Source organism: Coregonus lavaretus, assembly GCF_964263955.1.
Source record: "Coregonus lavaretus genome assembly, chromosome: 7".
NCBI lineage: Eukaryota > Metazoa > Chordata > Actinopteri > Salmoniformes > Salmonidae > Coregonus > Coregonus lavaretus.
In genome coordinates, this window is record NC_139994.1 from 17905430 (window position 1) to 17930986 (window position 25557).

Here is a 25557-nt window from a genome sequence, read left to right on the forward strand (position 1 = left end):
GAGTAAGAGAGAGAGAGAGAGAAGAGAGAGAGAGAAGAGAGAGAGTGAGAGAGAGAATGAGAGAGAGAGAGAGAGAGAAGAAGAGAGAGAGAGAGAGAGAGAGAGAGAGAGAGAGAGAGAGAGAGAGAGAGAGAGAGAGAGAGAGAGAGAGAGAGAGAGAGAGAGAGAGAGAGAGAGAGAGAGAGAGAGAGAGAGAGAGAGAGAGAGAGGAGAGAGAGAGAGAGAGAGAGAGAGAGAGAGAGAGAGAGAGAGAGAGAGAGAGAGAGAGAGAGAGAGAGAGAGAGAGAGAGAGAGAGAGAGAGAGAGAGAGACGGAAGAGAGGGAAGTGACAGAGAGATGGAAAGAGAGAGAGACAGAGACAGAGAGAGAGAGAGAGAGAGAGAGAGAGAGAGAGAGAGAGAGAGAGAGAGACAGAACACCCAGTCCTCACTACCCATCCCCCATCACACACATACTCATCCCATCAGCCTGGTCAGTGGTAGGCTCAGAGAATAGCATGTCAATGTAATCCACACCACCATTAAAGAGCTTCCACTAGGTCTGACCCTATCTTTATTACAACCAGCCTGACCCGAAGTTATTACTCTCTGTTCCCATCCCCTATGTTATTACCTACACCTCCCAGTCTCCAATCTCACAGCTCAGGAAGGGAGGTTTTCATCAAAAAGATTGAGAAAGGGATGAAACCCTGTTCTTTTCTTTTATCACACAAGGCATAGGGGACCTAGGCCTAGTGCACCATGTGCTTCATCAGCTGCTCTGTTGCTTTTCCATTTCTATCCAGAGGAAATGGCTTGTGGAGGAGGCAGGCTGCCAATCAGCCAGTCCTACTGTGGGAGTTTAATGAGATCATCGCCATGGTCAGATATGAATTAAAATGGACTCATTAAGCGTTACATCCCAGAGACAGCGGCCTGATGATAATATTCACTAGCGTGGGACGACTCTTTCCGGACTAAAGCAATCAGTTAGCCCTAGGAAGTGCTGTGGTCATCATCCCCTCTGGTTCAGCTGTCAGTCAGTGACTCCAATCTCCAATACTCAATTACCAGGGTCTTGTTAATTCTAGAAAAACATTCTGAAACTGGAAGGTATTACCTGAACACATCTTTTCATTGTCTGTTGCTAAATGTTTTCCTACTGTGTGCCCTATGGAATATTGAACATAACCCTGCTCACCTGTATATAGGCCTACTGCCATTCTCACACCACACGCAAAGTGTACAGAACCAAAACATTGTCTGACACACGCGTGCACATACACGCGCACACACACACGGAGCCAGTGTGTTGGCGTGGAGGACATCATGTGAGTGTTGTGCTCCTATGAATTACCATACGTCAGAAGGAGCTCATGTAAAACACACACACCCCTCTGTCCTGCCTACATAAGAGAGGGTGGCCTTACTACACTGAACAGAAACTCACCCTAAAACATGTGCTTTTTGAGTGCCAAGCTGAGCGGGTGTGTGTGTGTGTGTGTGTGTGTGTGTGTGTGTGTTTATGTGAGCGGATGTGTCAGCCCTACAGAGGAAAACCGGTTTCTACATCCGACCTCCCTCTCACTTTGTGTTGCAAAACACACACACACACACACACACACACACTGTGTTTACTACACATGCCAATGATACTAGCCGACTCGTGAACAAGGAGGTAAGTGTTACTGTACTGCTTGTGCTGTACCCTGATAAACTACCTGCATGCTTGAAAGCACAGGGCACATGTCAACATCAACATGACAGCTAACATACCCCCCGAGGTAGAACAGAGGAGTTTGAAGGTGGACGTGATCTTGTGTTTTCATGTAAACAGAATTATTAAGGCCTAGGTGCCAGAGGAAAAGCGAAGAGGCATTGCACCGCTACTGTACTCCCTCCACTGCAGAATATATTATATACTTTTCAAAATATGTATATGCATTAAATACAAAGTTTGTTTCCTAATTTATTTATTGCCTTTTGCTGACATGTACAGCCTGTCAAAGCAGCTAGCAAGGATTTTAGATGGAGCAATACTGCCACCTACCGGTTGCCCCGCTCATCATCAGCTGTAGACACACCTCAATCATAATGTGGACTGTTCGGCGTATGCTGGTTTGTATTGGAAATAATTTGTCTGTTTCATTCACTATCATGCAATTACTGTAGAAATTGTACACATACCAAAAAATGACAATAGCGATTGACATCTTGATAGAGCTTTCATCCTGAAAGAGACGAATGGATACAATATTTATATTGTCCACCGTTGACAGGAGGGAGTGGATGGAAGGTCGGTGGTGGAAGTGCGATGACACGAAAATGTAGGAATGGTGCTGTTAAGATCAGAGATTTGTCTCCTGAGTATACACCTACGTCTCCTGATTACAAACCAAATAATATGACATACAGTTGAAGTCGGAGGATTACATACACCTTAGCCAAATACATTTAAACTCAGTTTTTCACAATTCCTGACATTTAATCCTAGTAATAATTCCCTGTTTAGGGGTCAGTTAAGATCACCACTTTATTTTAAGAATTTGAAATGTCAGAATAATAGTAGAGGGAATGATTTATTTCAGCTTTTATTTATTTATTCACATTCCCAGTGGGTCAGAAGTTTACATACACTCAATTAGTATTTGGTAGCATTGCCTTTGAATTGTTTAACTTGGGTCAAATGTTTCGGGTAGCCTTCCACAAGCTTCCCACAATAAGTTGGGTGAATTTTGGCCAATTCCTCCTGACAGAGCTGGTGTAACGGAGTCAGGTTTGTAGGCCTCCTTGCTCGCATGCTTTTTCAGTTTTGCCCACAAATGTTCTATAGGATTGAGGTCAGGGCTTTGTGATGGCCACTCCAATACCTTGACTTTGTTGTCCTTAAGCAATTTTGCCACAACTTTGGAAGTATGCTTGGGGTCATTGTCCATTTGGAAGGCCCATTTGCGACCAAGCTTTAACTTCCTGACTTATGTCTTGAGATGTTGCTTCAATATATCCACCTAATTTTCCTTCCTCATGATGCCATCTATTTTGTGAAGTGTACCAGTCCCTCCTGCAGCAAAGCACCCACACAGCATGATGATGCCACCCCCGTGCTTCACGGTTGGGATGGTGTACTACGGCTTGCAAGCTACCACCTTTTTCCTCCAAACATAACGATGGTCATTATGGCCAAACAGTTATATTTTTGTTTCATCAGACCAGAGGAGATTTCTCCAAAAAGTACGATCTTTGTGCCCATGTGCAGTTGCAAACCATAGTCTGGCTTTTTTATGGCGGTTTTGGAGCAGTGGCTTCTTCCTTGCTGAGCGGCCTTTCAGGTTATGTCAATATAAGACTAGTTTTACTGTGGATATATATACTTTTGTACCTGTTTCCTCCAGCATCTTCACAAGGTCCTTTGCTGTTGTTCTGGGATTTATTTCCACTTTTCGCACCAAAGTACGTTCATATCTAGGAGACAGAACGAGTCTCCTTCCTGAGCGGTATGACGGCTGCGTGGTCCCATGGTGTTTATACTTGCATACTATTGTTTGTACAGATGAACGTGGTACCTTCAGGCGTTTGGATATTGCTCCCAAGGATGAACCAGACTTGTGGAGGTCTACAAAAAATGTTCTGAGGTCTTGGCTGATTTATTTTGATTTTCCCATGATGTCAAGCAAAGAGGCACTGAGCTTGAAGGTAGGTCTTGAAATACATCCACAGGTACACCTCCAATTGACTCAAATTATGTCAATTAGCCTATCAGAAGCTTCTAAAGCCATGACATCATTTTCTGGAATTTTCCAAGCTGTTTAAAGGCACAGTCAACTTAGTGTATGTAAACTTCTGACCCACTGGAATTGTGATACAGTGAATTATAAGTGAAATAATCTGTCTGTAAATAATTGTTAGAAAAAGTACTTGTGTCATGCACAAAGTAGATGTCCTAACCGACTTGCCAAAACTATAGTGGTTGAAAAACGAGTTTTAATGACTCCAACCTAAGTGTATGTAAACTTCCGACTTCAACTGTATAGGTCTTCATGCTCTCTTTAGAAGTGGAGTCAGACGGCAGTGGTGGGCGCTCTGAGGTTGAGCCAGTCCAGGATGAAGTGGGCCTACCTGTGGTGACAGGTGTAGTGGAGACTTTCAACGTTTGCCCTGAAAATCCTACCAGAGATGATTTTGGACCGGTAGGAGTGAGATTTTTGGAAATAGTGGATTACTGCTTTTTGGCCTACCCGTACTTTGTGTTGGGTTCGGTAAAGGACAAACTGGGAATGGTTACATCTGTGAAAGTTTCGAGAAGTAGAATTGTTTCGATTTTTTTGTGTATCCGCCTCCCAGAGGAAGTGGGCGCTTCGAGTCACGTGGCTCGGGGCTCAATCTGTGGTGTGCTTTGCTCTCCGAAGCAGGGTGCCGCTAAAAGGGGTGATCAGCGGGGTAGCATTGAGTGTAGAGTTTTATCAAATTAAAAGGAATATTCCTAGTGTTTGTGATGCCCGTCGTTTGGTGAGACGTAGAACCGGTGGCAATGGTGAGACTGAGAATACCCTATCTGTCTTGTTGATCTTTGACACAGAGTTTCTTCCTGATAAGGTCAGGTTAGGTTATATCTGCTACTATTCTGTGAGGGCCTATGTTCCAAACCCACTTCGGTGCTTTAGGTGCCAAGGATTCGGACATGGCAGTGTGTAGAAGGGAGATCCCACAATGTGAGAAGTGTCCAGGAGGGCATAGTCAGAGGGAGTGTACAGCTGGTATAGAGAAAGCACCTGTGTGCCAACTGTGAGGGCGACAGTGCAGCTGGGGAACCAAAGTGCCCTGTGAGAGAGATAGGTTGAGCCAGTGTTTGTGGGACAGAAAGTTTCCTAAGCTGAGGCAATGAAGAGAGTAGAGGATAGGCCAAGGGTGAGTGAGTCGACTGGGAGGCTCCCAGTGAGTAGGCATGAAGAGAGAGAGCCAGAGAGGATGAATTTTAGTGAGGTTGGATTTCTTGCATTTATCGCCATTGGTGATCAACTGCACTGCACTGATGAAGCAGAAATCACAGAAGATAGATGTGGTAGTTGCAGTAGCAGAGAAATATTTTGGTGTGAGAGATTTTAGTGCAGAAGATCTACAGGAAGTTTTGAGAGAAGTGGTTCCATCCCTCCCAGGCCGACAGCCTGGTTTAGGATTATTTAGGGTCAAAGTAGTGGGGTGGGGGTGTTTTTTTGTGGGGGATAGTGCATAGGTGCAGGGCTAGATGGTGGTGCAATTTAAGTTTTTCGCATTCCCCTTTTCCCTTTTTGGAGGGGTGACCAAAATTGCCAATCCGCACTCCGACCTGCGAAATGCAGCAATATGCAACATAGCGTCTAGTCCGCCACATGAAGAAGAAGAATATTTCCGTTTCCAGCGTGGTGCATGCGCAGATCCTACGCAATCTTGGTGTCCTCGACCACCGCTACCCGCTCGTCTTTTCTGTACGGCTCTGGTAGTAGTAGATTGGCAAATCAACACGTGTTGGAGTGGATGGACCGTAGCTAGCTACATTCTAAATCAATTATTATTATTTTTATTAGAGATTTAAAGGAAGAATTGTTCTATACTGTGACAATTTAGTTCGAAGACTTACCGTTTGACCGCAGTGCAGCATTTATTTTTGGTGAGTTGAAAAACATGCTTTGTGAACATAACTTTGTGAACATAGCTCAGTTGCCATGTGATGGAGTCCTCGGGCTAGCTGTCCTTGGAGTCAGCATTTTGTATATTTCTTGCACGGTAATCCGACGTAGGTTTGGGCGCGTGGTACATCGATTCGTGCACTGGCCTAGGATTCAGTTTAGATCGCTGGCCGGCTAGTGTGGCTCACAGCTATTGTTAATGGGATAGGATAGCTAGCTAACTAGCTAGTAAAGCTAACTGCTCAGTAACTAGCTAGCTAACGTTACTTTATATGTTGCAAGACCTCTAGGTAACTCGTGTTAAGTGGCGATTTTAGCATGTAAATCTTGGTGGGGCAAACTCAAATGTTTTAGATGCATGCCAGTAAGCCACTACACAACACAGCACTAAACAATACATTAATTGCACTATAACGGTGACAAACGGTGCCCACAAACTATTAGGGCCTACATAAAGCTGTCCCAACAGCAGTCCCAAAACCTTACCACAGCTAGACATGGCTATTAGCAGAGCCTTGTCTGACAGCGAAACAGTTCATTCAGCCTCCTTTACTGCCTTAAAAAAAAAAACATGGCTGACTTGCTTAAACAAATGTAGTTTCTACAGACAATTGAGATGTACAACTATGGCATAAGGTGACGACGAGCAGATGAGAGGCAATCCATAATTACCACGAATACATCAATGAGCGAGCTAGGACAGATGTAGTCAATATAACTATTTGTTCAGCACTTTTTTACATTTTTACATTTTTAGTCATTTAGCAGACGCTCTTATCCAGAGCGACTTACAGTTAGTGAATAGATATTTTTTTTTTTATACTGGCCCCCCGTGGGAATCGAACCCACAACCCTGGCGTTGCAAACGCCATGCTCTATCAACTGAGCTACATCCCTGGCGGCTATTCCCTCCCCTACCCTGGACGACGCTGGGCCAATTGTGCGCCGCCCCATGAGTCTCCCGGTCGCGGCCGGCGGCGACAGAGCCTGGATTCGAACCAGGATCTCTAGTGGCACAGTTAGCACTGCGATGCAGTGCCTTAGACCACTGCGCCACTCAGGAGTACTTTTGAAATGTACAGTGACAGAATTCAGAACATGGGCCGTTCTTACAGTATTCTCCCTGTACACCAAATCAGAACCGTAGGATAAATAAAGGGGGCATATAAGCAGACAATGAAAGCTCTTACAATATTTGATGATTACATTTCTCTAAAATAGGCTATAGGCTACATGTGCACCACCATGTCAGAACAGTAGGCTTAATTATGAGTGGAAAAGGGACCAAATTGTTAGGGTGAGGCACATGGGCTATTAACCGCTTACTAAACAACATACACTTAGTATTACTTTCTTAGCTACAGTATACATTTCTCCCTGGCATATTACATCATTTATGCAGCAGCATACAATACATATTTGGACTCACCTTGTTATGCTGTGCTCACTTGAACAGGAAGGTGGCGCAGCGGTCCTTCATGAGAAATGTTGTCATCAAAGAAAGAGAAAGAGGCCGGGTTTACAATTCCGAGTTGGATGACCGTTCAAAACGAATTTTCCCAGTCGGAGCTCGTTTATTCCCGACTTCCCAATTGCAATGCTTGTCACCACTGTCACCGATTCCTTCCAAACCACTCATTGTTGAATTTGCGATTTCCAACTTGTTGTGTAATGTTTATGTCCAATGGCTGATGAGCACCGATACGTTTTATCTATAATTTATCTTAATTATTTATCTTCATATGACAAGGATTAAAAAGGATTTGCCAGTAGATTGTCGACTTGATTCATGATGATGACTGCTAGCTAAGATTTTGAAAGTAAGATGTTGACATGATCAGTCTACTGTACATATAACGTGATTTGACTTCATTTTATCTGTGGCCAATGACCTTCAGCCTTCTTGGATGGGCACTTCTAATGTAACTCTATGGCAGAACCCAAGGGGCTTGAATTTTCTTAATCTACCCTTAGACTTCGGTGACATAGTGTCCCCGGTGAGTGAGAACACTGAGCCAATCACCCGTATTTTCTGCTGGCTTGCCCCACCACCACCGAAAGCACTGAGCTAGGCTGAAACACCTGCATTTTGGAGCTGCCTTACTCAAGAAACAAAAAAGAGACCCTGTTCGTATGTGGCTTTATTAACTCAACAATTTTTTAGTTTTTTACATAGTTTACAAACTGATATGTGACACGCATTAATGGCAAAATAACATGCGAAACAGGCAAGCCTGTTTTTTTTTTTTGTTAAATGTGGGGCTCAATGAATGACGGGTCGCCACTGCTTATATTACAACTGGTGTGATGGCTAACTGCAACGTTTATTAACGTTCAAAATAGTTGTACATTGTTGCATTTACTTGGTTGTTGTAACCACTGAAGGTAGTTCGATTTTTAAAGTACTGTGATTCCTCAGATGCATGCGCCTTCTCTGCCGGGTACCGGAGTTTCTCATACTGTACGGTCTTTGCATGTACTGTACCACCGCGCGCATGGTCAGTGATAAAGCGGACAGAACGATAGGAATCAGGAAGACACCTCAAAACAGTATGTACTTTTAAAACTCACCTCACTGTGATTGATCAATCAACAACAGGTTGAAACTGAATGGATGTTGTTTCAAAGCCTAACATAATGAAATGGGCAGCGCTTTCTAAGGTGATGATTAATTCAAAAAACGCATATGCATATTAGAGCTTATGCATAAGCCTATATATGAGCCCAATCCTGAAAGAAAACCTGAATTAAAATAACGATTGTGTGGTTATACAATACATATCCTATGTATATTATGCACTGCAGAAAAACATAAAAAAAAAAAACCACAAACGATTTAATCTCTTTGGTACATAATTGGTAGCCTAAATTAAACAAATTCAGAATTAGCCTACAATTATAGTGAATTTGGTTTTGAATAGCCTAGTAATAAGGCATTTTTTACATTTTCATAATTAATAGGCTGACATTACCTTTAGCTACAGAATATCTCACCACCGTGCGTTTCCATCTCTTCCGCTCTCTCCTTCATTCCAACTTCAAGCGCGCAGAGAGAGGGCTGTCAACAGTTTAATGAAATATGTTTTGTTGTAAAAACATTTTACTATCGATGTTCCCGACAGATTTCACTTGGTTTCCCAAATCAAGCACTGGATAGCTGCAGGAACAGGTTTGGAGAGCCCATGGCATACAGAGTTTGGGAGGAATATCACCTGTCGCGCAGCGAGAGGCTGCATGCTCCTCAAACAGTGGTTGGTGTATGGAGTGAAATAACAGGAGTAACCTACCCCACGAACGAGGGAAAGTGGCCTCCATTCGCTATTCCAGTGCATACGGATGACATGTCTTTTTTCTCCTGTCCATTTAATAATAGGCCGTTCTAAATCAAATCAAATTTTACAGATTAGTAAAGGCAAGATTAAATTGAGAATAGTCTGATGGGTGAAAATATGATCACTTGAAGAGAGAACAGCGTGTGCAGCCGGAGGCAAGAAACAGATCGCAAGCTTTTTTTGTGACTTTCTCAAATCATCAATAGCCTGTAGTCGCATCATGCAGCCCATATATCTTTTAATTTCTAAGGCATTCTAAGGTTTGTGTCATTCACAACTAAAGTTGCCAAATAACTACATCAAGTGTATAGCACCTGTTTCAAAGGATCACTTTTACACTCAACATAGCCACTTCAGATTTGCACTCGCTCCGGAATGGGAAAAATGTATTTTCTATTTTATTCAGCTAAGTTCAATTATATTCTTCTTACTATAAAATCATATAATATAAATAATGCCACGGGACTTATAAACATATCTTGTCTGCTAAATGAACAATCCTTATATGCGGCATACCGCATAGCCAGATAAGAGTAGGTCAACTGAAATACATTTTCTTCATAGCATAATGTTTCTTTAGACCTGAATAAAATAAATAATGGATTTATTGTGATGGTGTATATTCAATTGATTTATTAGACTTTTTAAATTGAGATGTTCCAAAGGCGCGCATCAGCGGCTTGTATGCGTGGAGGCCTGGAGATTCTAAACATGTTTATGTTAATTAATGGACTGTTACCGTGAGACCGGCAGTCTTTTGCGTGACAATAACCGGCTGACAAAATGTCATGACCGCCATAGCCTTCTCCTATTCAGTGCAACGATGAAATACATCCTGGTCACTGGTGGCGTCATCTCTGGCATCGGGAAGGGGATCATCGCATCCAGCGTGGGAACCATCCTCAAGTCATGTGGTCTGCGCGTCACCGCCATCAAGATCGACCCCTACATCAACATAGACGCTGGGACCTTCTCTCCGTACGAGCACGGTGAGTCCAGGAAATGTTCTGTATCATAGAAATAGTGAATTCTATGAAAATGTCATTTTATTTCTATGTTCTGTATCCCATTAGTTTATGAGATCTGTGTTGTGTATGCGGTGTAACTTTGTTCACAAAATATTTTTATCTAAAACATGATCTACACCAGTGCTTCTCAACAGGAAGTCCAGGGTCATGAAACAGAAAAAAATGCTAACTAACTAAAATAGGTTGAAAACTACACTGTCAAAGATATTATATGCCATGAGGCCTCCCAAGTGCTATTCTTGGTTTGTTATGGAATGACTGCTCAAGCACAGTAGTCAGAATCAGAGAACGTTATTGCCATGCAATAAATGTTACTAGGAATTAATCTTGGTGTTGTGTGTGCACAGAAGTGTACAGCAACATCAATAATCTAGATCAACATCAATACAGATGGAGACATGAACATCAATAAAAATATGCAGAATCAGGTGTTTTTTGTGTTGGCTAGGGTTTTAACCATGCCACTACTTTTTTCAGGTGATGGGTTTTAACCCTGTTCCTCTGGTCTCTCTCCAGGTGAGGGGTTTTAACCCTGTTCCTCTGGTCTCTCTCCAGGTGAGGGGTTTTAACCCTGTTCCTCTGGTCTCTCTCCAGGTGAGGTGTTTGTGCTGGACGATGGGGGTGAGGTGGATCTGGACCTGGGGAACTACGAGAGGTTCCTAGACATCAGACTGACCAAAGACAACAACCTGACCACTGGCAAGATCTACCAGTCTGTCATCAACAAGGAGAGGAGAGGAGACTACCTGGGAAAGACCGTACAGGGTAAGACTCCCTATAAGACAGTGTGGGATAAGGGCTAGGATGACTGGGGAGAAACGGTATAATCAGGGGTTAGAGGAAGATCTACCGGTCTGTCATCAACAGGAAGAGGAGACTACCTGGGAAAGACTGTACAGGGTCAAACCAAGTCATGATGGGTGAAAGACTGGGCATATGGGAGTTCAGATCTTGGTTGAATACTTGAGGTGAATTTGATTAAGCTTTTCTGGAATGGCAGTTCTGACCTCCGTCCCATATCCTACGAAGAACCAAAGAGGAAGGATATGAGCTATCAAATGCTCTTGTGTAATTTTCTCTGCATCTCCAGACTAACTGTCCCTGTTTGGTGTGTCCTTTGCAGTGGTGCCACACATCACTGATGCCATCCAGGAGTGGGTGATGCGTCAGGCCATAGTACCTGTTGACGATGACGGTGTGGAGCCTCAGATCTGTGTCATCGAGGTAAGAGATTATCGTTATGGTAAACTGGTAGATCAATGACTTCCAGAGACCCTTTCTTGGTTTTTATATTAGTGTGACATATGTACTTGAGGAGTCATTTCAGGCTGGGTTGTTACTAGTTGTATTCCTGTGCAATTGTGTTTACCGGTATGTCTGTTTATGTGTGCAGCTAGGGGGCACTGTGGGAGACATCGAGAGCATGCCTTTCATCGAAGCCTTCCGGCAGTTCCAGTTCAAGGTGAAGAGAGAGAACTTCTGTAACATCCACGTCAGCCTGGTACCACAGCCCAGTGCCACAGGAGAGCAGAAGACCAAGCCCACTCAGAACAGTGTCAGAGAGCTCAGAGGACTGGGCCTGTCTCCTGATCTGGTGAGTTTAAATTTGACCAAGTTTCTACCATCTCTTAAGCGTGGCAAGGTATGACAGTCATAAACACTTTTCTGTCCATTTATAGATTAAGTGCAAGGATTGCCTGTTAGCTGTTTGTGTTCTCAATTCCCCCCAGATCATGTGTCGCTGCTCCACTCCCCTGGATAACTCCGTCAAAGAGAAGATCTCAATGTTCTGTCATGTAGAACCTGAACAGGTAAGACCTGATCCTACAGTCACACACTAGGATGGAACACGACACTGGCTCAATAAGTCTTCCCAGTGATTCCTCACATCCTATCTCCTTGCCTCCTTCCCAACCGTATTGGAGGAGAATATCCAAGGTTCCTCCCCATTTACTTTTTCATCTGTGTTTTTGAGAAGGATGCGAGGAGAGAAGATGCAAAGAAAGGTGAATGGAGAGAGATCCAGTGAAACCTCTAGTTGTGCCTGAGTGTATGCTCTTTTCTCTCCTCCCCCAGGTGATCTGCGTGGCAGACGTGTCGTCAATCTACAGAGTGCCTCTGCTACTGGAGGACCAGGGGGTGGTGGGCTACTTCTGTCAGAGACTAGACCTTCCTATAGAGACACGCCCCAGGAAGATGCTTACCAAGTGGAAGGAGATGTCTGACAGGTGGGTGAGTGTGTCTGACAGGTGTGCTGGCAAGGCGGTCTCTGGGGCTGGTAGCACTCAATTATTTAGACCAGGGCCCGGTTTCCCCAAAAGCATTTTAAGGCTAAGTTCATCATTAGAACCATTGTGGTTCTCATCCACGTACTCAGCATCTCCGTAAAGTCTTCCTGCAATGAAACGACTATAAGCACAGAGCAGGTATATTGTGTGATTATGACACTGTGACTTTACTCTCAAGGTTTGGTCTCTTACTTAGTATACTGTTGGTGGTCTTGAAAACTCAGCCTTAAGATGCTTTTGGGAAACCGGGCCCAGGACTGTTCAATGTCAGTCATTCTAATAAGGGACTAATTCAGATCTGAGACACCAGGTGAGTGCAATTAACTACCAGGTAGAAACAAAAAACAGATGTTTCGACCCTCCAGGACCGGAATAGAACAGCCCTGATTTAGACCCACCATGTTTGAGTTTGACCCCTGGATAAAGAACTACATGTCTGGGTGAGAAAACTACAGAGATACTATATGTAATGATGCTGTTTGGGTGCTGTGCCTATTCACCTGTTCTATTGCAGCACTATGGAGTGACCTGTATTCAGATTATTTGTGCTTTCAAGACAGCTGGGAACTCAAAGAAAGAAACTCGGTCTCAACCGAGTGGCGCAGTGGTCTAAGGCACTGCATCGCTAGCTGTGCCACTAGAGATCCTGGTTCGAATCCAGGCTCTGTCATAGCCGGCCGCGACCGGGAGACCCATGGGGCGGCGCACAATTGGCCCAGCGTCATCCAGGGTAGGGGAGGGAATGGCCGGCCGGGATGTAGCTCAGTTGCTAGAGCATGGCGTTTGCAACGCCAGGGTTGTGGGTTCGTTTCCCACGGGGGGCCAGTATGATTTTATTTTATTTTTTTATAATAATGTATGCACTCACTAACTGTAAGTCGCTCTGGATAAGAGCGTCTGCTAAATGACTAAAATGTAAATGTAAAAGGTCAAATCATGACGTCAGTGAACTTTAGGTCGAAAGTCGGAGCCCTAGAAAGATGCTAGAGTTTCTGACTTGGAATTCCGAGTTGGATGACCGTTCAAAACAATTTTTCCCAGCCGGAGCTAGTCCCCCCCCCCCCCCGAGTTCCCTGTAGTCTTGAACACACTGAAGTTGGAGATTTCCGAGTTCTGAGTTGTTTTGAACGTGGCATTTAACCTTGCCAATGGTGTGTGTTTGAATCCCAGGTCAGACAGGCTCCTAGAGCAGTGTTCTATAGCCCTGGTGGGGAAATACACCAAGTTCACAGACTCCTACGCGTCAGTCATCAAAGCTCTAGAACACTCGGCCTTAGCCATCAGCCACAAACTGGAGATCAAGGTAAACACACACACAGAGCCAGGCTAAAACACATGTACAAACGACACACTTGGAAAGGCACTACGGGCCGGTTTTCTGGACATATAATAAGACTAGTCCTGGACTAAGAAACACTTTTAATGTAGAAAACGCATTCTAGTCCAGGATTACGCTTTATCTGTGTCTGGGGAAACCAGCCCTAGAACCACAAGCACCTTGAAGATACACTGCCATGCACAGGTTTTCTATTGAGTTTCTTACACAGCAAGGCTAAATTATACTGTTCCTTGGATGACCTCAGGAATAGGTTTTATTTTGAAAATAGAAGATGCTGCTATACAATGTGATTGCATGTTGAAATCTATTTGTTTGTGCAGTCGTCATAACTAGGATAAGATACGTCCTATCATGTGTCTTGAGACACCTAAAATAGCAACCCCTTCTCACTTCTCCCCCTTCTCTCCCTCTCCCCACAATTTCTCTCTTTCTCAGTATATTGACTCAGCAGACCTGGAGCCAAACGCACTGAAGGAGGAGCCTGTGAAGTACCACGAGGCGTGGCAAAAACTCTGCAGTGCTGAGTGAGTATGGTCGGGTCCAGGCACCTGCTATGGCATTGTTTTCCAATCCGCTTCTTGTACCCCCAGCCAGTTCTAATTATTTTATCTATGGTAGTCCAGTACCAGCACACCTGATTTATCCAGTTGAATCAGGTATGCTTAAATTTAAATACATCAAGTAAGTAGAAGTGGCTGGGGACAAGAAGAGTTTTGTGAAACACTGAGTTATAGCATCACAGGTGGTCAGTTGGACTCTGTTGTACTGGTAGTGAAGGGGGACAGTATAGTGAATCTATATGTTCATTATGGTGTTTCCCTCCACAGTGGTATCCTGGTACCTGGAGGGTTTGGAGTCAGAGGGACAGAAGGGAAGATTCAGGCTATCAACTGGGCACGCAAACAGAAGAAACCCTTCCTAGGTACAAAATGGGATGTATCGGTGGCAGGCAGTCATGATGTTGGAACATTGCTGCAGGGACTTGCTTCCATTCAACCACGAGCATTAGTGAGATCAGGCACTGATGTTGGGCGATTAGGCCTGGCTCGCAGTCGGCGTTCCAATTCATCCCAAAGGTTTCGATGGGGTTGAGGTCAGGGCTCTTTGCAGGCCAGTCAAGTTATTCCATACCGATCTCGACAAACCATTTCTGTATGGACCTCACTTTGTGCATGGGGGCATTGTCATGCTGAAACAGGAAAGGGCCTTCCCTAAACTGTTGCCACAAAGTTGGAAGCACAGAATCGTCTAGAATGTAATTGTATGCTGTACCGTTAAGATTTCCCTTCACTGGAACTAAGGGGCCTAGCAGCCCGAACCATGAAAAACAGCCCCAGACCATTATTCCTCCTCCACCAAACTTTACAGTTGGCACTATGCATTGGGGCAGGTAGTGTTCTCCTGGCATCCGCCAAACCCAGATTCGTTCATCGGACTGCCAGATGGTGAAGCGTGATTCTTCATTCCAGAGAACGCATTTCCACTGCTCCAGAGTCCAATGGCGGCAAGCTTTACACCACTCCTGCCGACACTTGGCATTGCGCATGATGATCTTGTGTGCGGCTGCTTGGCCATGGAAACCCATTTCAAGAAGCTCCCAACGAACAGTTATTGTGCTGATGTTGCTTCCAGAGGCAGTTTGGAACTCGGTAGTGAGTGTTGCAACCGAGGACAGACGATTTCTACGCGCTACGGGCTTCAGCCCTCGGCGGCCCTGTTCTGTGAGCTTGTGTGGCCTACCACTTCGCGGCTGAGCCGTTGTTGCTCCTAGACATTTCCAATTCACAATAACAGCACTTACAGTTGATCGGGGCAGCTCTAGCAGGGCAGAAATTTGACGAACTGACTTGTTGGAAAGGTGGCATCCTATGACGGTGCCATGTTGAATGTCACTGAGCTCTTCAGTAAGGCCATTCTACTGCCAATGTTTGTCTATGGAGATTGCATGGCTGTGTGCTCGATTTTATACACCTGTCAGCAACGGATGTGGCTGAAATAGCCCAATCTACTCATTTGAAGTGTCCACATGTATGTGCAGTGTTAACCTGACTGGTATGTGTTTGCAGGTGTGTGTCTAGGGATGCAGCTGGCTGTGTGTGAGTTTGCCAGGAACGTGCTAGGATGGGAAGATGCCAACTCAACAGAGTTTGATCCCGAATCAAAGCATCCTGTTGTAGGTTCCCCTTTCATAAGATCTCTCCTCCCCTTTACTGGTCGTAAAGGCCAACAAACAGAAATATGTTCCTTTATTGGTTCGTTCTAGGTGATTGACATGCCAGAACACAATCCTGGGCAAATGGGCGGGACCATGAGGCTGGGAAAGAGACGGACCATTTTCAAGACCACCAACAGTATACTAAGTAAGAGACCAAACTTTGAGAGTAAAGTCACTGTGTCATAATCACACCACATACCTGCTCTGTGCTTATAGTCGTTTCATTGCAGGAAGACTTTACGGAGATGCTGAGTACGTGGATGAGAGACACCGACATCGCTTTGAGGTTTGTCAGATGTTCACTTTCTCTCTCTGTATATCCCCTCTCTACATGTCACTAGTGTGTGTGTGGGGTTCAGTGTGCTTAACTTGTTTCCTGTCTCAGGTGAACCCAGAGTTGAAGGAGCACTTTGAGGGGAAAGGCTTTCACTTTGTGGGTCAAGACGTAGAAGGAGAAAGAATGGAAGTCATCGAGCTAGACGGTAAGAGCGAGAGAGTCAGGGATCATGTGTATGGGCGGACAAAAGATTAGCTCTACGTGGTTGTTGGTCAGGTTTGCTCATGCCTTTTTACCCACACCTCACAGTAACTACAGCTCTTAACCACCGTCTCCTTTTCTGCTGTATTTCCAGATAATCCGTATTTCGTAGGGGTGCAGTATCATCCTGAGTTCACCTCTCGCCCCATCAAACCATCGCCTCCCTACTTTGGCCTCCTGCTGGCGTCAGCCGGGAAACTACAGAGCTACCTACAAAAGGGCTGCCGTCTGTCTCCACGGTAACCACAGAACATTCCCTTAGAATCAGTATGATTCCATACAAGTATAAATGAGTCGAAAGCCTGTGTTAAATTGACCAGAAGCGATGTAGAAAGACTGCAGCCATGCTGGCAATGAATGGACAGCCGTAGTTACAAGAACTGCCTCCATTTAATATTGTGCCGTGGAACTTAGACATTTATAGCAACAGTATGCCGTTCTAATACATAATATTGTGTTGGTGTAAGTACATGAATCCCATTTCTCTCCGTAGGGACACGTACAGTGATCGGAGCGGCGGCAGCACCCCAGACTTCGAAATAGCTGAGCCCTCCATCTCACAGGAATGAATGTGACTGCGGAACACAAGGTAGGCCACGACACTACAAACACCCTGCAATCAGGCACCATTTTATTCTTAGACATGTTTTTTTCTAGCCTGGAATCCAAACTGGTTGTGAAATGGAGCATATCAGTACGGTTTCAGGCTACTCAACTTAATCAAGGCTATATTGGGCTGGAACCGTGTAGCTAGTTACTACCATCTTTGTTGGAACCATTTATCTGCCCACACAAACTTTTCCTTTCTTGCAGGGGGAAAGAAACAATGAAGAGCTGAAACTGAAACATTTTTTGATGTTTTAATGGAGGATCATCATAAGACAAGGGATGAATTGGCTTTTTTGTTGTTGAAGACATTGTTTTTCCTGACCTCCCTGAACTGAAAGGGATTGTTAGTATTTTTCTATATGCTCCGGACAACGATCATGAAATTGAACTGTTATTGTCAAACAGGCCTCTCAGAAGTCCTCATAAACATGTGGCTGTACAAGACATGGTTATTTTGTGACGTATTTCATTTATATGCAGTCCTGAATATGTATAATTATCTTGGTGTGAGAAGGAAGTGACTGCATTATCTTCAACCTTTATTTATCCAGAATAAAATCCCTTGATAACTTCAAGGGAGATTTGTATGCATGTTAGTGACAGGCATACAGGACTGGACTATAAGATGACAAAACGAATGGATTGGTCAGGACTTGTATTATGCATACTTGTGTAATAGCAGTATTCTGGGGGACTGGGTCTTCTGGTTTCATTGGATCAACAACTTGCAACCTGTTTATATTGACGTGATAGTGTTACTCAGCCAGCGTTGTGAAATGATATTTATGTAAAATTAATATTACTGGTAGTACAATGGATTTTTACCCCTTTTGTCAGTGAAAAATGCATGTGATGTTGCCTCGTCTATAAACCTGTCTGGATTGCACTATCTAGGATTACTGTACCAAGAAGAAGAGCAGGATGTTCCTCCTTTACATGCTTTTCTCATTAGTCATTTGATCAGGATTTTGTATAAATAGGAACGACCCTGTTCCGGGCAAACTGGGCACATGCCGTAACCCTAAAAATCCATTTAGCAGTGGTGTCCTCAGGTTTGTGGACTGGCACCAGTCAGCTAGGCAGTTTTGCAATCAACCCCTATGTATGGAGACACTAATAAGCTAGTTTTAAGTGACTGGAATTGTTTTAGGTAAGCTAGGGGATGGGGAAAAGATTTAATATCGTAAAATATCCCCATCAATTAGATTTATTTTACTAGGATAGTTAACGTCGGCTGTGCCAAAACTCTGACATGGCTCCTCTAGCTTGTTCATCTTTAAGTGGTGAGCCAACATTCACTTAGTCGTGGCCAAAAATATTGGCACCCTTTTCATGTAACTCACAATTGTCCCTAAAAATACACTACTCAAAAAAATAAAGGGAACACTTAAACAACACATCCTAGATCTGAATGAATGAAATAATCTTATTAAATAGTTTTTTCTTTACATAGTTGAATGTGCTGACAACAAAATCACACAAAAATTATGAATGGAAATCAAATTTATCAACCCATGGAGGTCTGGATTTGGAGTCACCCTCAAAATGAAAGTGGAAAACCACACTACAGGCTGATCCAACTTTGATGTAATGCCCTTAAAACAAGTCAAAATGAGGCTCAGTAGTGTGTGTGTCCTCCACGTGCCTGTATGACCTCCCTACAACGCCTGGGCATGCTCCTGATGAGGTGGCGGATGGTCTCCTGAGGGATCTCCTCCCAGACCTGGACTAAAGCATCCGCCAACTCCTGGACAGTCTGGTGCAACGTGGCGTTGGTGGATGGAGCGAGACATGATGTCCCAGATGTGCTCAATTGGATTCAGGTCTGGGGAACGGGCGGGCCAGTCCATAGCATCAATGCACCAGCATATGGTCTCACAAGGGGTCTGAGGATCTCATCTCGGTACCTAATGGCAGTCAGGCTACCTCTGGCGAGCACATGGAGAGAAAAAAAAAAACGTTTAAAAAAAATTCCACCCCACACCATGACTGACCCACCGCCAAACCGCTCATGCTGGAGGATGTTGCAGGCAGCAGAACGTTCTCCACGGCGTCTCCAGACTCTGTCACGTGCTCAGTGTGAACCTGCTTTCATCTGTGAAGAGCACAGGGCGCCAGTGGCGAATTTGCCAATCTTGGTGTTCTCTGGCAAATGCCAAACGTCCTGCACGGTGTTGGACTGTAAGCACAACCCCCACCTGTGGACGTCGGGCCCTCATACCACCCTCATGGAGTCTGTTTCTGACCGTTTGAGCAGACACATGCACAATTGTGGCCTGCTGGAGGTCATTTTGCAGGGCTCTGGCAGTGCTCCTCCTTGCACAAAGGCGGAGGTAGCGGTCCTGCTGCTGGGTTGTTGCCCTCCTACGGCCTTCTCCACGTCTCCTGATGTACTGGCCTGTCTCCTATAATATAATAATATATAATAATATAATATTCCATTTAGCAGACGCTTTTATCCAAAGCGACTTAGTCATGCGTGCATACATTTTTGTGTATTGGTGGTCCCGGGGATCGAACCCACTACCTTGGCGTTACAAGCGCCGTGCTCTACCAGCGCCTCCATGCTCTGGACACTACGCTGACAGACACAGCAAACATTCTTGCCACAGCTCGCATTGATGTGCCATCCTGGATGAGCTGCACTACCTGAGCCACTTGTGTGGGTTGTAGACTCCGTCTCATGCTACCACTAGAGTGAAAGCACCGCCAGCATTCAAAAGTGACCAAAACATCAGCCAGGAAGCATAGGAACTGAGAAGTGGTCTGTGGTCACCACATGCAGAACCACTTCTTTATTGGGGGTGTCTTGCTAATTGCCTATAATTTCCACCTGTTGTCTATTCCATTTGCACAACAGCATGTGAAATTTGTCAATCAGTGTTGCTTCCTAAGTGGACAGTTTGATTTCACAGAAGTGTGATTGACTTGGAGTTACATTGTGTTGTTTAAGTGTTCCCTTTATTTTTTTGAGCAGTGTAAGTTGAAATTGACCAAAGTATTTGGTCTCCACAATTCTTTATTTCACTGTTAATTACAACCTTTTATTCAGAACTTAGTATATCCATTGACAAAATTGACACCCTAGACTTCATATTTGGTAGCACAGCCTTTGGTCAAAGTAACTGCAATCAAGTGCTTTCTATAGCCATCGATGAGCTTACTGCACCTCTGTACTGGCAGATTTGAAATGTGTCTTCTCCCAACTGCTGTTTTCAGATCGCTCCACATCTGGATTCATAGCTGGCCAATTCAGAACAGTCCAGCGTTTTGTCTTGGACCAAGTGTTTGGGGTCATTGTCCTGCTGGAAGACCTTCGACAGAGACCCAGCTTTCTGACACTGGGTCTGACGTTTCCATAATGCCTTGATATTCTCCTGATTTCATGATGCCCTGCACACATTCAAGGCACCAACCCCAAAACATCCACATTTGAGTGTAGGGAAGGTGTTATTTTCTTTGAAGGCTTCATTTTGTTTTCTGTAAACCTAGAGATGGTGAATTACACCATGAAGTTCTACTCTGTTCAAAGGACATTCTCCCAGAAGGATTTAGGCAAATTGCAGTCAGCCTTTGTTTCTCAGCAGTGGGGTTTTCCTGGGTCTCCTACCATAACCCAGTTTCATTGAGTTGGCGACAGATTTGAACGCTGCGATCTTCCATCAAGGCCTCTGTTGTGGCCAGTGGCATGGTCTTAAACTGCTTGATAACATCAAGGCCTCTGGAGGTGGACGTGTAGCTACAATCTTGTCTGACCTCTTCAGATAATTCTGGTTCTTTGCAGCACACTAGAATGAGTCCTTTTCTCTATTCACTGGTTGAATGTGGTTTTTATATTGCAGGCACCTGCAACTCACAGGTTATTTGTAAGATACTGCACTGTTGAAGCGAGGAACAATAACACCCGCAATAACATTTGAGAGGTGAGTTCAAATCCAAAGTAAAAGAATCACCTGCTTGTAATCTAATTATTTCTACCTACTTCTAGAAGGTGCCAATATTGGTCTGGAATACACTAACATTTAAATTGGTCAACATCAATTTGACTAGCAAAACATGACATGTGGATATGAAAATATTTAATTTCAGGAAGAAATTGTGTATTAGGAAGAAGTGCAAGGGTGCCAATGTGTCCACAGCTGTATTTCCATGACTGATCAAAACTCATTCATGGCCCTTGTCCCGCAGCAGAAAACATGACAAGAAATGTTTAGAACATCAAATCACAATACATCAGGACCGAAGTATTGTGAGTTGCCTGTCCCAGAACCACCCAATCACAAGACCATAAAGGTCATAACACTTCAATTTGGTCTGTATCGCTTTATCAAGATTTGTTATAGTTGGGAGAGCAGAAACAAGCTGTGAGCTTTCAAAGACCACAATTCACTGAAAAGCCTTTGACTTGACCTACTCCGAAATGGGCTGAATTCACAACTCCTAAAACTATTCAAATAAAGTATCAACTCCAGACTTTAATACGTGTGATCTTTATTTGTGCGTGCTCAGGTTGACAAACCCAGTCGCCCAGTTTTAGCAGGCCAAAAACTCACCACAAGTTTGACAAAGTTACCATACATCTTTCAGCCTAATTTATAAGACTAGCTGTAGACCAATGTCATCAAATCACATTGTAGGATCCATACTAGGATTTGATGACATTTGTCTACAGCTAGTCTTTTGTAAATAACATTCCAGATTATCAGATCTCTTACCAAATTGTATTTAACTAGGCAAATCAGTTAAGAACAAGTTATTTACAATGACGGCCTAAGACCTAATGACAATTGAAAGTGTTACCAGTACCACAAGCACGACTAATGCAAAAGACAAGTTGGAATGACAGAGGACTGAAATGTTTGTAAATTAGTAGCGTTATATTTGTTGACAAAATGCAGAACATGTTGGTTGTGGGATGAGACAGTCCCGCACAATTCAAGACAGTTGGTCAACCTACATACATCCCTGTGAACAGGACTCCTAATGCAACCGAAAGGCAATAAGTGACTGGCCAGAGAATCACCTTGGTGTACAGAATGGGGGCCTCATGCACCTTCCTTACAGACTGGTTGGTGTACCAAGACCTGAGAATGAAAAGAGTCTGGTTTTAGTGGCTGAGAATGTGTATCATACACACTTTAAAGGTTGACATTCTGATCTCAGTCCCATATCCGCATGTTTCATCCAACAGTCACATTTTTAAAAGGTATCAATCATTGATCAGAACACACCAGGGCCTGAAAAGATGAGTAAGTGATCAGCACAAGAGACAAAGCATCAATTTGACGTACCTTAAAGCCCTGGAATACAGCCATATCAACATGAGTGGAATTTCAGCACCAGTCGCGTCACCCAGAGAGCCAGTTGTAAGACCTGCAAATCAAAGTTTAGCATCTTGATACATATAACATTAGGGATTGGCTTTGATCAAAGTCCCATATCCACATGTTTCAGCCAACGGTCAAATAGAACAGTATCATTGACCAAAACACCAGGCCTTCCAAAGAATATCCATCACAAGCACTCCTAGAAATCTACAATATTCAGTATGTACCTACGGACGGCCATTCCCATCAGTGAACCTGGATTGGGACATTTCAATGCAGTGTTGAGGCATACCTGTACCGCCATCCCTGCAGAGAGAGACCCAGTCAGACATGAAATTCATCAGTGCACCACAAGTTTACTAATGTAAATTCTGCTATCTAGGCAACTACAGTTCAAAGATACAACTAAATATGTAGGACAGTAGAGTGACTACCACAGGCAAGGAGAGGCCAGGACAGTCAAAGACTCCCCATTTCTCTGGCATGCACTTGGAGAACCAGAGGCTACAGACAAAGCCCGGGTCCTTAGGATAGCATGCTGCCATGGAGACCAGACAACACTGGAACAAAAAAAAAGGGGCTTACCAGCCATAATGAAAGGGGAACATTTTGAATTACCGTTAGAATGTCCAGTGGTTAATTCTCAAAATCACTGGTCTGTTCCGAGGTTCTAAGCCTGTAGAGAGCGTCGAGAAAATTAGTCAGGTAAAAAGCTACACATTTTCTGCATAGTCAACCCCATATTACATCAATGACCTCCAATGCAATACCTTGGCTCAGACGAGTACTATAAGTTCTCATCATCGAGGTACTCCTCTAAGTGAGGGCAAGTGTGTCATCACAGCCAAAATGACAAAGGGACATTTAGAAAGTCTGCATCTGAATTACCTCCCATCAATTTCCACTGGTTCATTCTCATCCCAGTTTGTGAAGCCTCTTCAGACGTTCATTTTAATCCTGTAGAGAGCGTTAGAAAATTAGGACCAGGTAAAAAAAAGTATGCGTTAGTCAACCCTAAATCATTTACATTAATTTGAGTTTAGTCTACGCTAAATCTTGGCTCAGACGAGTACTAAGTTCTCAGCATCGAGGCACTCCTCTAAGTGAGGGCAAGTGTATCATCACAGCCTGAATGTGGTTTGAAACATCTGGAATTCATTCTGAGAACATATGTACCTTCTGCATAACCCGTTTGTTCATCCACTGTCTATGGTCTGCTCAGATGATGCCATTGACCTGTAGCGAGCATAGGGAAGCAATTCAATTAGGAGTCTCAACTTAAATCAGTCACGAGCAACTTTTTATAGATACAGGTGTACATGGAATGTCCTTCCCCTTAATGTTGCGGTGTCAGTTACTGTCGAACTGCACAGCGACCGTCGGTGAAAGTAATGTTTTTGGCATCCTGTTGACCGTGTCTGCTACAAGAGAGCAGAAACGGCTTCGATAGGGGCCTGGGTTTATAGGATGGTTGAACCGAGATTCCAGTTCTGTGATAGTGCTCACCTGTGCTGCAGTATCAATTCAGCGCTATCGGGTTGGGCAGGGTTAATCGTATGCCTGTTGAAGTCTTTCCTAGAATCAGAGGGCATCACGTTAGGTATGCTCAGTAGGGCTACCCTTAGCCAGCAGTGTAGGCTTACACTGTACAAAAATGGAACGTTATAGCCATCTAGCTAGCTGAATGTTTGGCATGGTTTGCCATAGTTAACTTACTAGCTAACTATAACAAAAGGTCAATATGCTTTCCCAAATTGTTGCTGATAAGTTACAAGAACTTAACAGCGGCAGTCGGTCAAATGTTTTTGGCTTTGACAGAGTCAGCCGGAAAAGTGGAATGAATCGGCATCTTTAAGGGCCGCGTGCAATACTGCCCACGTGGAAATCACAGGCCAGCGTAGCTAGCAAGAAGACGCATCTAGTTAGAGTAGGTAAACATTAGCTTGAAATTGCACATAACTTTACGATTAACATTAGCTTGACAAATACTTAGTTGCCAAATTAGCCAGCTAGCTATATAATCAACTAAGTCACAAGAATATGCAGGTCCCGCCGGAAGTTAACTAGTTAGCCTAGCTAGGTAACGTTAACAGTAGCAAAATACCAGAAGCCCTATTCTAACATTCACGTAGCTACGCGCTTTTCTGAAAACATGTGATATTAGCAAATAAGTAAAAAAGCTTTCACTTAAATATAAACGGAGACGCCGAGTGGTAATTCGTTCGAGTGTGACTTACCATCGCACTTCTTTAGCTTGAATTGAAGAGAATGAAAACGCGCCGTCTGTTGCTTTATATAGTATGGGACAACCTGGCGATTGGTCCACATATGTCACATGGACGAAATGTATGACGGGATATGAGGTTCCCAATCAACCATAGACCGCTATCAACATAGATATCAATGCTATTTAATGTGGCATAAATTAGATAGCTAATGCATACATTGGCTACTGATAAAAAGTTTAAGCAAATAATGAACAAATAATACAACGAAAATAGACGGGGTAAAAAATAAAACATCCAACCAGAAATGTGAAGTTTGAAGAGAGGCAAACAAAAACATTTTCACTTGAAGCTATTGCTAACTTATTGCGCCTGGCCAATGCAGTTCTGACCAAGACGATATAGTTTTATTGTAGGGTGAATGTAGGCCTACTTGAGCAACATGTATTGCCTGCAGTGCCAACACTTGTGATCTTTGGATTAAGGCACTTGAGGTTGATTGTATTATTTTAGGTCAGTGGGATAAAGGCCACACACTAGTATTTAGGCTAGACGTTCTATGCCTATATGATGACACAGAGTTGGCAACAATGGGAAATTACACTTCCGTCTCTTTTTCAAGGATTTGCAAATAGATATGTAGGTCTGTAGGCCATCTATGCAATCTAGGTGTATCATTTTTTGGTAGGCGAATAGCGTTGAAAGTGGTTGCTTTAATCAATGCTGTAAGGCAAGCCTAAGTGAGAACTAGATTTCAACTGAGCAAAGTCAACAACACAACAAACTGATGTGCCAACGCCAAAAACAACATTTCAACATTTCAGCACCATGGACAGTTCCATAACTGCCGCGACCACTGTTTCATTGAAAAGCCAGGAATTAATTGCCTTTCGAGCGGACATATACAACAAATGCAAGAGGGTATCATGTAATGCATATCACAATTCGTGTACAGCGCAGGAAATGGTTTAGCCTACAACTCATGCTATGCCGTCATGGCCATGTCAAGTCAAAA

At 43.8% G+C, this 25557-nt stretch overlaps 1 protein-coding gene and 1 long non-coding RNA gene across 4 annotated transcripts; one reads left to right on the forward strand and one right to left on the reverse strand.

The window, feature by feature from the left end:
• The first annotated feature begins 5404 nt into the window (after window positions 1–5404).
• Window positions 5405–18387, forward strand: LOC311132963 (CTP synthase 1). Of its 3 annotated transcripts, XM_084166358.1 has the most exons (18): window positions 5454–5622; window positions 8061–8191; window positions 9790–9962; window positions 10596–10766; window positions 11125–11225; window positions 11395–11595; window positions 11732–11812; window positions 12078–12229; window positions 13460–13592; window positions 14064–14152; window positions 14456–14550; window positions 15695–15801; window positions 15892–15988; window positions 16074–16129; window positions 16229–16325; window positions 16476–16620; window positions 16875–16970; window positions 17195–18387. In XM_084166358.1, exons 3-17 carry the CDS (start codon window positions 9797–9799, stop codon window positions 16948–16950), a joined length of 1767 nt encoding a protein of 588 aa, XP_084022484.1. In that variant the 5' UTR covers window positions 5454–5622; window positions 8061–8191; window positions 9790–9796; the 3' UTR covers window positions 16951–16970; window positions 17195–18387. The 3 variants fall into 3 exon arrangements, with proteins under 3 accessions (XP_084022483.1, XP_084022485.1, XP_084022484.1); XM_084166357.1 differs by lacking the exon at window positions 8061–8191 and having other exon boundaries at window positions 5405–5622; XM_084166359.1 differs by lacking the exon at window positions 8061–8191 and having other exon boundaries at window positions 5439–5622; window positions 9775–9962.
• Window positions 18388–21457: 3070 nt separating this feature from the next.
• Window positions 21458–24599, reverse strand: LOC311133045. The gene is made up of 8 exons (XR_014613560.1): window positions 24555–24599; window positions 23824–23892; window positions 23494–23553; window positions 23206–23274; window positions 22936–22993; window positions 22545–22623; window positions 22282–22363; window positions 21458–22074 (listed from the first exon to the last, which is right to left on the reverse strand). It is a non-coding gene; the product is annotated as an uncharacterized lncRNA (long non-coding RNA).
• Window positions 24600–25557: the final 958 nt, after the last annotated feature.

Coding starts and splice junctions, on each gene's coding strand:
- LOC311132963 (XM_084166357.1), top strand. CDS start 9,797: ATGAAATACATCCTGGTCACTGGTGGCGTCATCTCTGGCATCGGGAAG. Junction 10,767..11,124: donor CCTGGGAAAGACCGTACAGG/GTAAGACTCCCT, acceptor TGTCCTTTGCAG/TGGTGCCACACATCACTGAT. Junction 16,130..16,228: donor GACACCGACATCGCTTTGAG/GTTTGTCAGATG, acceptor TTCCTGTCTCAG/GTGAACCCAGAGTTGAAGGA.